We start from the raw sequence: 13,186 nt of genomic DNA on the forward strand, positions 1-13,186 counted from the left end.
TAGTACCCGCAAAACACCAGTCTCACCGTTAACAGTGAAGAGGCGACTCCGGGATGCTGGCCTTCTAGGCAGAGTTGCAAAGAAAAAGCCATATCTCAGACTGGTCAATAAAAAGAAAAGATGAAGATCGGCAAAAGAACACAGACACTGGACAGAGGAACTACCTAGAAGGCCAGCATCCCGGAGTCGCCTCTTCCTTATTGACAGAAGAGAAAGTTGGACCTGTAGCTAACTCTAGGGCTGGGTATGTTCCTAGCGGTTTGAACATTCTGCAAACACTAGGTGAATGATGGTGGACAAGAAAAAAAGAAGGAAAGCGGATGAGAGTATGAGTAAATATGGAGTGTGGGATTGCACAAGCCTTTTGGAAGATCTAATGAAGGAGAAGATGGCGGACAAGGTAAAAAAAGAAGTGAGTTTTGAGTGAATATGGAATGGAGGATCACACAGAATGTTTGGAAGAGCTAGAGAAGGAACTTAAACATGACGAGTATGAGGATGAATTAAATGCGGTGGCAGGTGCAGTGATGACCACCTAGAAGGAGCTAAGTGTATAGGGAAGTGATGTGGTGAGGAAGGTTCGTGTCAAGGTCAAAAAGAGGGATACGTGCTCCAGTAGCTCAGAGATTGAACCTGACGAGAGTAAGGAAGAAGTACCTGCATTGAGGACTGCCGAGTTCAAGCCTCATCCCAATGATAAGAAGGATTCTGGCACAGTGCGGGTGAGCTTTGGGGAGAGAATGGATCCTTGTATTCTGGCTGATTCATACAGTATGTGATGTCAGGTTGAGTGGAGAAGAGTTTGGGAACTTTTGAGTTGTTTAAAGTAATGCGAAGTGTTCTTTTGTTGATTTATTCTGTGTCTTCCATCCAGAGTGCTCAGAAACCACGGGACTAGGGACAATAATTTACTTGCTTTGCTCACCAGAGAAGGGCGCCTTTGACAGGAGTGATAACGGGACTAGCATTAAATGTTGAGGAGGATCAGCTGAAATGGAAGATTCCTGGTGTCTGTGATGCCCGCCGTTTGGTGGTGAAACGGAGAAGTCATTGTCTGTCTTGCTTTGTTTTGATGCAAGTTTTGAGTCTTTGCCCGACAAGGTCAAGTTAGGCTTTGCCAGTTATGCCGTGAGAGCTTTTGTTCCAATAATACTACAGTATTTTAGATGCCAAGCTTATGGTCATGTTGCAGCAGTGTGTAGGAGGTGGATTCGTAGATGTGAGAAGTGTACAGTAGGGAATTAAACAAAGGAATGTGTAGTATTGGTGGAGAAAGTTGTGTGTTAGCTGTGGGAGTGCCCATGGTGCTGGAGATCGGAGGTGTCCTATGAGAGAAAGGCAGGTTGTGGCTACCAGGGTCAGAGTCGTACAGAAAGGGTTGTATGCTGAAGGAGTGAAGAGAGTGGTAGAGAAAGATGGGGTGAGGGATCCTGAGAGGATTCCTGTGAGTAGGCAGAGACCAATATAGAGGGATGGGAATAATATGTGCTTCAGCAAGGTGGGTGTCTTAGCATTCATAGTCATGTTTGTCAATTTAATGCAGAAATGGAACATAAGTCACAGAAAACAGAGGTTGCAGTGGTAGCTGCAGAAAGTTCTTGGGATTGCAAGGTTTACTGCAGAACAGTTGCAGGGGGTGTTGAGGGGCAGTGTTCTGTCCTCCCAGACCATTGGCCTAGAGTAGGATTATACAGAGTTAAGTAGTGGAGTGAGTGGTGGGTTTTTTAGGGAGGGCTATTAGTTGGAAGGTTAATTTTCCTTTACCATTTTTTCTATTTTCTATTACTGAAATTGAATGTAGGTAGGCCATGACTGGCCTCACACTCCAGCACAGTAGGTGACGGTGAATGCACCTAAAATTAGGATGCGATCCCCAAACCAGATCATAAAGAATGAGAAATAGATAATGTACGTGTAATTTCAAGTCAGTTAAGAACAAATTCTTATTTTCAATGACGACCTAGGAACAGTGAGTTAACTGCCATGTTCAGGGGCAGAATGACAGATTTTTACCTCGTCAGCTCGGGGATTCAATCTTGCAACCTTTCGGTTGCTAGTCCAACATTCTAACCACTAGGCTATTTGCCACCCCATGTGTGCCATTCAGAGGGTAACTGGGCAATACTACAATACTGCCTTTGAATGGGGTATGGTAGTACTGTAGGTGCCATGCACACTGGTTTGAGTGTGGGAACTGTGGGAAGCATTGAAGTCAACATGGGCCAGCATCCCTGTGGAAGGCTTTCATCACCTTATAGAGTCCATGCCCAACGAATTGAGGCTGTTCTGAGGGCAAAATGGGATGCAACTCAATATTAGGAAGGTGCTCCTAATGTTTTGTACACCTTAATGCGCGTTTTGGATTAAGGCCAGTTCAAGGCATTTTCAGCAGAAGACCACAAGGGGGCTTATTGGTCTTATTTCATTGGCTATATTCGCCTTTCCTTCCCACCTTGAAAGCGGGTACCCTCGCTCTCGTGCATACTGCTGAACAGAGCGTCTCGGGGACTGGTAAAACTTGTTTTGTTACAACCTCTAGACTATTGCCTACCCACTTGTGTTACCGACGGACCGATGCCTGTGTAACAGACCTTTAACGGAGTTTGTACTGAATGGAATAATATCTCTGGCGTCCAAGTTCTGAATCTGATGCGGTTTTCACAAGTGTGGGATTTGTAACACTGCGCTGGTGTGACATCGTTCGCATGTAAACCGATTGAGCAGGATTGACTCTTGGAAGTGGTCAAAAAATGGACTACTGTTAATTTTTATTCACAATGGGATTAAAACTATTTATTTTCCTCGGTTTATTCTGCGTCACCTCAGGTAGGACACACATTTGCCATTGACCATAATGTATTGTAGATAAAAATGTAAATGACTTGAGACACCCATTTTACAACAAAGTATGGTATAGGCGTTCATAAAATGGTATTGTTATTGTCCTGTAGATTAGTGTTTATCCTATCAATTTTCACTTATTATTCCAAATTGCCGGTTTAAATAGCAGCTGGAATTCTGTACACTTTGATGCGCATCTACCTAGCACCTTATAGCGGTTCGGAAACAGGTCACCGAAATTATGCTATGAATTGTGTCCATGCGTACTGTGTTTGTTTCTGTCACTTAAGTTTTAGGTTTCGGGGTTGATCCTGCTCTATGCATCAATGTTTTCGATGAATTGACGCTTGGAGAGGGTTTTGATGGAGTTACTCAAGTCCAGGGCTTCCACAGCGAGTCTCGGGCGTTCCACTTTCAAGGTAAGACGCTCCCATAAAGAAACCTAATAGGCTATATGCTATGTGGTATGTTGAAGGCGATAGGGCAAGAATGGTTAGTTGCAGTTTTTTCCTCATCAGAATGAGACAACAAAACAGCAGGCATTATGAGTTCAAAAACTCATGGCAAGGGAAAAAACGTGTTGCTTTCCATGTATTATTAGATTGACTGTCATGCATGGTGAATGGGTGTTGATGCTTTTGGAAGCTCTCACATAAAAGGAAAACATTCCATTTATACATATTGTCCACAATATAACCTGTTTGTTTGCACAACCATTTATTTTGACATACTTATCCTAGTGTTGTCATTTTCTCTCTGCCCTGGGATGCCACCTGCCCAAAGCAAAGAACAGTGTTCCCATAAGAGAGGGGGACACAGACATGCAAAGAATTATGGAAAGATTGGGCATAATGAGAAGTCAGCAAACAAAACCCCAGGCTCATGGCGATGTATGGAGTGTGGTTGATATCCTCACACATACTTCTCTGTAGCGACGCCAGCACAGTTACTGTATGTATAGTGCAGATGGAGCCCCTCTTCCTCTTTGAAGATAGGGGGACATGATGTCCCGTCCTCTACTCCAACGCTTATGCATTCCACCTAGGCGGGGTTCCACCCGCCCTCTCTCCTTCAGTTTGCCATTAATGTCACACAATGGAAACATGACTCAGACATCCCCATACATTCTTCAGCGTTACCCCTTATTTAATTTAGGATGTCTCTGTTAAGTAAGTCATGCTGGGTGGAGGCGAGGAGCGGAGCGGCAGTCAAACCTGCTGGCCTCTGTGTAGTGTAGTCACTGAGCAGGCTGTCTAGAGCGAGGGGAGCTGTCTGAGTCAGGAGAACATTCCCTAAATGTCAAACAGAAATTACCCAGAACGTGGTTGCCATGTTCTCAGAATATAAGATATTAATGTTCTAGACACGTTTCATGGGAAGATTGCGAGAACATTCCTGTGTTCAGTTTTCTGAGGGTTAGGAGAATATTCCATCAACATCCCACCAAACATACACAGACCACAGTTGCCATGTTCTCAGAACATAAGATATGAATGGTCTAGACACATTTCAAGGGAATGTTGCAAGAACATTTCTGTGTATCAGTTGTCAGCACATCACCTGATGGTCCCAAAGAAACATTCTCCCCAAAATATTTTGTTTCATTACACGGACCTGATTAACCTCTGATCTATTCACAGCTCTTTGTCAGTTGGCAATGTTAGGGACACACATGGTGCTTTTAACAGTGCGTTCTGTTGACATACATAATTATATTGCTCAGGTTCATTTAAAGTAATTAATTATTTTTCAGCATGTCTTCAATTGGGATTTGAACTCAGAACCTCTTGGTTCACAGCCTTCCAATCTTTCTGCTACCCCACCATGTCTGTCAGTTATCAGTTAATCTATTTAATCTATCTATAATCTAATCTAGCTATTTTAGTGTTGTTGGGGCATTTGACCCTGTTTTAATGTTACTCTTGATTCCCTATGAACAATGAAATAGTTGTTATTGTGTATACTTTTAAACAGAGCTGAGATTTACTTCAAAGTGTGTTTCAAGAAGATGACAGAGATGCTCAGCTATATATAAATAATAAATACTCATAAATTATGAGAGGTAGTGGAAATGTCATTTGTGCTCAAGGGGTAATCTTACAGATTCACTTATTTTAATGATAAACTGATTTGAATTATATCAGTTATGGGTGTTGTATATGTTACCAAATAATGACATTAACATACATTGCTTAGAAAGTGAGAGTAGTGTGACTCCCCATGTGGGTCTCAAACCCAGGCCACCAGCACCAATGAAGAACACCCTAGCCACTCTCCCAATAAGGGATGTCCCTAGACTGTACAGTATGTGCTTATTGGGCCAAAATAGTTAGGTCCTGTCCTGAAGCCAACCCTAACTCCTCTCCCTAGACACTTGTGTAGATATGAAACTGGGTAGATATAAGCAATAGGGCAAATTAACTTTGAAGTAAATCTCAGCTCTGTTAAAAGTACACAAGAAAAACGATTTTATTGATCATAGTGATTCAGGAGTACCATTTAAACAGGGTTATGCCCCACTAACATTATACAACTCTACAAAAAGCCCTAAAATTGCTGAAATAAGTCAGTCAAATCAATGATGAGAACCTGTTCATTAACTGATACAGACATGGTGGGTTAGCAGGATGATCAAACTGCAGTGAACCTAAAGGTTGAGAGTTCAAATCCCAGGGCTGGATATTTTTTATAATAATAATTGTACTAATGAAGATGCACAATATAATGATTGATGTGAAATGTAAGTTGAAAACACTGTTACACTCAAACAATGCTTTTATCTAAACTTGCCAACAAATAAAGAGCGGTTGTTCACCAATCAGCCTTGATGGGCTTGGCAACAGTAACAAGGGGTGATGTGTAATGATGAAACAAACATCTTTGGCGACCATCAGGCAACATCCTGACCACTGATACACAGTAATGTTCTTGCAACATTCCCATGAAACGTGTCTAGAACATTAATATTGAATATTCTGAGAACATGGTAACCAATTCCGGGTAAGTTATGTTTGACATTAAGGGAATGGTCTCTTGGAAACAGTCCTTGCATGTCACTGGAACATTCCTATGAAAACATTAGGTAATGACCTAATGAGACTCTTAAGAGAACGTTCTCTAAAGTTGTTTCATTCTTAAAGTTGTGTGAACGTTTGTTGCTAGCTGGGTGCCTGATTGCCCATGGGGATTGCTGGTATCTCTAGGAGGGGGAGAAGAAGGATACGTTTCTGTGGACTGGCTTGTATGAACTATGTGTGTGTGTGTTTGTGAGAGAGCTGGGAAGGTGGGGATTACATTTTAGAACTTCTCACCTGCTGCAGATTGCCTTTTGAAATGACCTGTCAGCCGTACAGTGAGTGGCAGTACTGTAGATATACAGAGGTAGGCCTCGGACTGATATGATAAAGCTGGAGGAAGAAATGTCCCTGTGCTACATATGAAACAGACGGCCACAACCAGAGCACTGAACTAGGATCAGACTCTGTCCTAACTGATCCTGGAAGAGGAGCCTACCATGGTCAGACAGCAAGCAGCCAATGAGCAGTATCCTATCTACACAGCTGCATGCATGTGAGCCCAGAGACCCACGTGCTGATTTTATGTCATCACCAGTGTCAGAAAGGCATTCGTTCTTGTTGAGTGTTTGAGCACTGAGCAGCACTGCCGGTGAAGTGTTTCTGTGTATCTGCTGGTGGTTATTCTCCTAACTGCAACTGCCCTGGAGGGTAGAGGGATGGAAGAGACTCATTTGTTATACAGCAGCGCTCCCTGTGTGTGTGTGTCAACCAAATAGGAGGCAACTAATGGGCTAACCTCTGGGGCTACAGCCACCAATGCCAGCTACCAAAGCTATTCTGGCAAAAACACTGCATTCCTTTGACTGATTCTGTGGTAGGACTTGTAACAGTAACTTGGAATCCAGGTGTTAGCCCTCTTAGTCCAACCAAATCCTTTATTCCAGAATTGCTTATGGTGGTTGAGTGATATTTGTGTCATCTCCGGGCCACCATAAATAGTGTTTACGCTTAACCTTTTATTTAACTAGGAAAGTCAGTTAAAAGCAAATTATTATTTACAATGATTGCCTAGGAACAGTAGGTTAACTGCCTTGTTCAGAGGCAGAACAACAGATTTTTACCTTGTCAGCTCAGTGATTCAATCTAGCAACCTTTCGGTTACTAGCCCAACGCTCTAACCACCAGGCTACCTGCCGCCACCATAGATTTAGGACTAGTGGCTGACACCAGCTCAAAGACTCTGAATGTCAGACAGCCAGTGGCTGAGTCGATCAGAGAATTTGGGAGAGAGTGCTGCCCCAGCAGTCCTGGAGGTGCCCTTGGCTCGGTTTAGTATTTGTTCCAGTAGAGCAGACACACAGTGGAGGGAGAGACCATCCTCCGAATGCAGATTTCCTGAGCCAGCAGGAGCTGGAGCTGGTATTGGAATATTCAGGGTGTAGGCTAGCCAAAAGGGGGCTACGTGAGGGTTTCAAGTTGCTGTTGAGTTTATTATTAATGTAATCCCCCTAGAGAGAGGTTCTCAAGCCCAACCCTCCCACGCAGATGCCTCAGCCTCAGCACCGATGTTTAAAGCAGAGTGTTTTGAAAAAATGCTATGTCATTTTCTAACTGGCAGTGTTACGCAATGTTGAGTGAGTCATGAATATTTTTATCGTCTACCTGTGGTAGAGCTCTGCTACCCGAGCCGAGCCTGATGGGCCCCAACATTATACATTGGGTAGGGCCTGTTTTCTTCCATCAATAACTAGAATATAGGTAGGGCTCGGGCATCATTAAATTGATCACTAACATTTTGAAGCTGAGCCAGTACAGTCATATCTTACTAAGATCAAAACATGCTGTCAGAAGTGCTTCAACCTCGTCAAATATAAGACAGGAGAGATTATTTCACAGAAATAATAATGTTCCTTGAGTTTTGTCTGGGTTTAGAGTGATGAAAAGTAGTTAACAGCTCACTGCTCTGTCTCGTCATTGAGCAGAGAGGCCCAAGCGGAGCTGTTGCTATGATTACTCACAGACTCAGAGCCGCCATGAGCAGAATGCATGCAGAGCGAGCCTCCTTTGCACAGGGAGCCAGTGACCAACAGAGAGGAGCGGCTAATAGATTTACGGTCATGGCTAGAAGAAATACAGCTTTTGTCAAATTACCTTCAGATTTGACTTTTCATAGCAGGTTAAGAGAATTAACGTAGCAGGTTACGTGAATTAGGTTAAGAAAAGGCTTAGGGTTGTTATTGGCTAAACAAATTAACTTTTGACGATAATTTTACAAAAGCTGGATCCCTTCTAGCCACGATTTGTATTTAATAACTGAGGAAGTTATTTCTGATTTCAGGCAGGCCTGGACTTTAAATTTGACAGGAGGAATCGGGCCTGGGTAGGGTAGGGCCTGAATGTCGCAGGCATGGGTAGGGGTCGGGCTAAAAATTAATGCCCATGCAGAGCTCTAATCTGTGATATATTATTTGTTCTCTAATATGGCCGTTTAGGATTTTGTTTATGTTTGGACTGACTGGTCCCACTTGGTCATTCTGTGCCAGGAATATTTATGCAGCTCACAATAATAGCATTTCAAAATAAACAAATACCCTGGGTTAAATAATCTATGGTTCTATTTCAATACCTCAGGTAAAATCACGTTCTCCCTTCTATAGTATCAATTATCACCAGTACAGTTCAATTCAGAAAATTATATTCAAATACAGTATTTAAGTCTTACCACATAACATGGGGTGATCAGTTACTGTTCAATTGAATTTTAGAATGTGCTAAACAAGTGACTTAAGTGAATTTGACTGTGGTATGATCGTCATGCCAGATCCGGTATCTCAGAAACAGCTGCCTTCCTGGGCTTTTCACACACACAACAGTGTCAAGGGTTTACAGAGAATTGGGTGACAAACAAAACAAAACATCCAGTCATCGGCAGTCCTGTGGGCGAAAACAGTTAGTTGATGAGAGAGGTTTGAATGAGACAAACACAGTAGAGCTGTGGAGAATAGTGTACTTCAAGAAAAGGTCCTCTTGAAAAGATTTCTTCAGATGTCTTCTTTCTTTGCATGTAATGGAAGATGTCGTTCTCTCTGGGTAGGCTCGCCATCCAAGAAGACTCAAACGCCATTAAAAAACCTGTATACTATGAATTCATAAACTGTACTTGGCTCCAAAAGGGGGCTTCGCCCCATACCGCATTGGTAATAAAGCATAATTTGTTCGACCGCAACTTCTGGGGTAGCTAGCTTTAGCTTGGTACCTAGCTAGCACCAATACAACCAGCCTGAAAACAATGACCAGTAGAAACTGCAGTCATTTTCATTATTCTAAGCAATGATTTAGGAATCCTTGTGAGTAAGTATTAGCTAGGTTGCCACTTGTTATTCGCCTATTGAAATTGAACTTCAGTTGATGAAAATAAATAGCTAGCCAGCTACTTAACCCTGTTGCCCAAAGCTAACATTATAAGCAGACAGCTAGCTTCATCTGGCTAGTGAGGCTCGACCGTACTGGGTTTTGTGTTGTGAAGCTAGCCACAATAAGGATTAGGCACAATAGTGGAATTTGTGGTTTGCCTTCAAAATAAAAGTATGAATTTTAGAATGGGCTAAATGCCTACCTTCAAACTCAGTACCTCTTTGCTTGACATCATGGGAAAATCAAAAGAAATCAGCCAAGACCTCAGAAAAAAATTGGTGTAGACTTCCACAAGTCTGGGTCATCCCTGGGAGCAATTTCCAAATGCCTGAAGGTACCACGTTCATCTGTACAAACAATAGTACGCAAGTATAAACACCATGGGACCATGCAGCCGTCATATCGCTCAGGAAGGAGACGCGTTCTGTCTCCTAGAGATGAAAGTACTTTGGTGCGAAAAGTGCAAATCAATCTCAGAACAACAGCAAAGGACCTTGTGAAGATGCTGGAGGAAACGGGTACAAAAGTATCTATATCCACAGTAAAACGAGTCCTATATTCGACATAATCTGAAAGGCTGCTCAGCAAGGAAGAAGCCACTGCTCCAAAACTGCCATAAAAAAACTGACTACGGTTTGCAACTGCACATGGGGACAAAGATCGTACTTTTTGGAGAAATGTCCTCTGGTCTGATGAAACAAAAATAGAACTGTTTGGCCATATTGACCATTTATGTTTGGAGGAGAAAGGGTGAGGCTTGCAAGCCAACGAACATCATCCCAACCGTGAAGCACGGAGGTGGCAGCAGCATGTTGTGGGGGTGCTTTGCTGCAGGAGGGACTGGTGCACTTCACAAAATAGTCGGCATCATGAGGACAGAAAATTGTGGATATATTGGAGCAACATCTCAAGACATCAGTCAGGAAGTTAAAGCTTGGTCACAAATGGTTCTTCCAAATGAACACAAGCATATTTCCAAAGTTGTGGCAAAATGGCTTAAGGACAACAAAGTCAAGGTATTGGAGTGGCCATCACAAAGCCCTGACCTCAATCCCATAGAAAATTTGTGGGCAGAACTGAAAAAGCTTTTGCAAGCAAGGAGGCCTACAAACCTGACTCAGTTCCACCAGCTCTGTCGGGAGGAATGGGCCAAAATTCACCCAATTTATTGTGGGAAGCTTGTGGAAGGCTAGCCAAAACGTTTGACCCAAGTTAAACATTTTAAAGGCAATGATACCAAAAACTAATTGAGTGTATGTAAACTTCTGAACCACTGGGAATGTGATGAAAGTAATAACTGAAATAAATAATTTTCTCTACTATTATTCTGACATTTCAAAATCTTAAAATAAAGTGGTGATCCTAACTGACCTAAGACAGGGAATTCTTACTAGGATTAAATGTTTTTACTAGGATTGAATATTTGGCTATGTAAACTTTCGACTTCAACTGTATATGTATGCTATTCTACTGTATTTTAGTCAATGCTACTCCTACATTGTTCAACCTAATATTTATATATTTAGGTTTGTGTATATTGTTGCGAATTGTTAGATACTACTGCTGGAGCTCGGGACCCAAGCATTTCGCTACACACGCAATAACATCTGCTAAAAATGTGTATGTGAGCAATAAAATTAGATTTGATTTACTCTTCGAGTTCCTTCCCTGACTGCGATCAGAGACTGATCTACCTTGCAGTAAAGATGTCTTCTATTATCCAATTAAATAGTCTCTGCCTTAATCTTTGGATCTAGTTTTCCACATTAATAACAAAGAAATAAAATGTACAAATAGAATAAACTGCTATTAAAATGTCTTCTCTATGGTTACACAACATGTGCGTCTCAAAAGTTACCGTGAAATGGCATCTGACTGCCTGCATTAGCTAGTGCTTTGTACGTTTCAATGTGTCACTCAACTAACAAATAACTTTGAACAAAGTACCAATAAGTTGACTTTTCTACAATATATTAGTAGCACCAAATGCATCCGTTTGATATATTGTTCACTTGGGAATATTATTATTACTGCTACAAAAGTTGCTTAGCAATTAGCATAAGTTACACCATTTACATTCACTAACATATAGAAAAGTTAGCTTTGGCCCGCTAACGTGGCGCTAAATCAATAGCTTCATTAATGAAAATAAAACTCATCAAGTAAATGGTCCACAAATGCATTCAACCACTTCAAGATGTTGCAATGAATAGAGCATCAATTATCAGCGTTTTTCTGAAAATATATGCACGTTTTACTCATTATTTTTGCTTTAGAGCATAGGAGAGAATGTGCCATAAATGACGCTTCCTCTACATGGCTTGCTCGACATTGCAACGATTGAACTGTCGAAGGTGGGACCTAAAGGATTTGCGCACTTCTGATTGGGTGATAATCTAATTGGGTTGTTTGTTCACATTTACATAAATATTTCACCCATTGTTTTGACCTGGGTTACACACAGTTGCATTTTGAGAGCGATGACATGAAATGTTGGAGAGGAGTGTTGTAAACCTGACCAGTGTTACTTCAATCAGAACACCGCTGTGATCTTTTACTTGCTGTTTTTGCTTTGTTATGGGTAAAGTCAGGCATCTTCATCATTTGAAACCAGGGCCAAAATGAATTTAAATGTTTCCCAGTGAATTCATATCGTCCTTGAGAGGCTGTTTACATCTCAATAAACTAAGTTCTTCCCTGTACAGTATACAGTAAAGAAGTCACTCTGAAAAGACAGGAAGATATGGGAGCAAAAAGGATTGTGAGAGTTAGGTTAATGTACTGTAGGGCAGCTTTTCAAAGGGAGCTTTTAAAGGCACCTGATCTAAATACTAAACATATGAACCATTGATTAGATTGGCAGTATTTATTTTGCAATGGTAGGGAAGCATTCACTGTTGTGCACGGACTTAGAGTTCAGACAGACAAAATAAGGTATTATTACTCAGTGACAGATTAGAGTCAATCCCTATGATGGAGACTATCGCCTGGTATGAAACCATTTAAAGCTGTTTATACTGGATCCTGCAGATAAGATTAGCGTGCCGGCAAGGCTAACACAAGGCTGTGCTTCCCAGGAACACTCTCTGAGATTTTGGACTTCTTACTCTGTCAATGCTTTTCTTGATTCCATGAAAATGTAAATGTTTTCTTATTTTTTTCAGTAATTATCTGTGTGCATTAGTTTTAATGAAACATTGAAAGCGCTGCCGATGTGAGATAAGGTATGCCGATGTGAGAGGGGGGGGGGGCCTCTTATCAGAGCAGAGTCTCATCCACTCCTTTTTCATGTGGAGGGTTTTTGGGAGGTTTACTGGTAGGGTACTACTGTCTGGTGGTAATCTTATACCATGAGTGAGCAGCACTGTTCCAGGGGTCCTATCTCTGTGCTTTAAATGCAGGCTTCTCCATGGACAGCCGTGCTTATCAGTAAGTCCTAGAAAGGGGTCCGGTGAGCCCCACGCTGCCCCTCCCCCCACTTGGGCGTCTCCCCATCCACCATGGGGAGGCAGGCTGTGTCCTGGAGAAGAGAAACTACTAACAGATCAAAGGCTGATGGCATTCTGTGGAGCCTTGTGGTGGGGCTTAGTCCCAAGGTCCCTCGGCCCAAACTGCCCCCTAACCATTGTGTCTGGGATTGAGGTATCACTGTGGTCCTCCCCTTTCCTTGCCCAGTCACACTCGCCATGCTTAGGTCTGGCACATGACTGACCAGCACTGCACTCTACCATCTTCGGGATGAAGTCTTTTTCTTGAGTTTAGTTTTGTTTCAAGTATGACAAATAAGCTTAATGTATTTCTGTTGTAGAAAATTCCACGGGATCTGACTGCAATTGTATAATTTTTCCAAAGGGAAAAAATGCACCAAACCCTTTATGGGTCACTCTATTTGATCTGTAATTGTGATTCAATGA

At 42.0% G+C, this 13,186-nt stretch overlaps 1 protein-coding gene across 2 annotated transcripts in view; it reads left to right on the plus strand.

Annotated features, from left to right (window-relative positions):
• Window positions 1-2,442: 2,442 nt before the first annotated feature.
• Window positions 2,443-13,186, plus strand: part of LOC110508655 (protein kinase C-binding protein NELL2) — an 83,229-nt gene continuing 72,485 nt past the window's right edge. Inside the window, exons 1-2 of one of the 2 annotated variants that reach the window (XM_021589385.2) lie at window positions 2,443-2,826; window positions 3,132-3,260. In XM_021589385.2, the coding sequence (XP_021445060.1) occupies window positions 2,778-2,826; window positions 3,132-3,260 (178 nt within the window). In that variant the 5' untranslated portion in view covers window positions 2,443-2,777. The remainder of the gene's footprint in view (window positions 2,827-3,131; window positions 3,261-13,186) is intronic. The other variant, XM_036970165.1, reaches the window with a different exon arrangement.

The sequence above is a fragment of the Oncorhynchus mykiss genome, chromosome 1 (genome assembly GCF_013265735.2).
Source record: "Oncorhynchus mykiss isolate Arlee chromosome 1, USDA_OmykA_1.1, whole genome shotgun sequence".
Classification (NCBI taxonomy): Eukaryota; Metazoa; Chordata; class Actinopteri; order Salmoniformes; family Salmonidae; genus Oncorhynchus; species Oncorhynchus mykiss.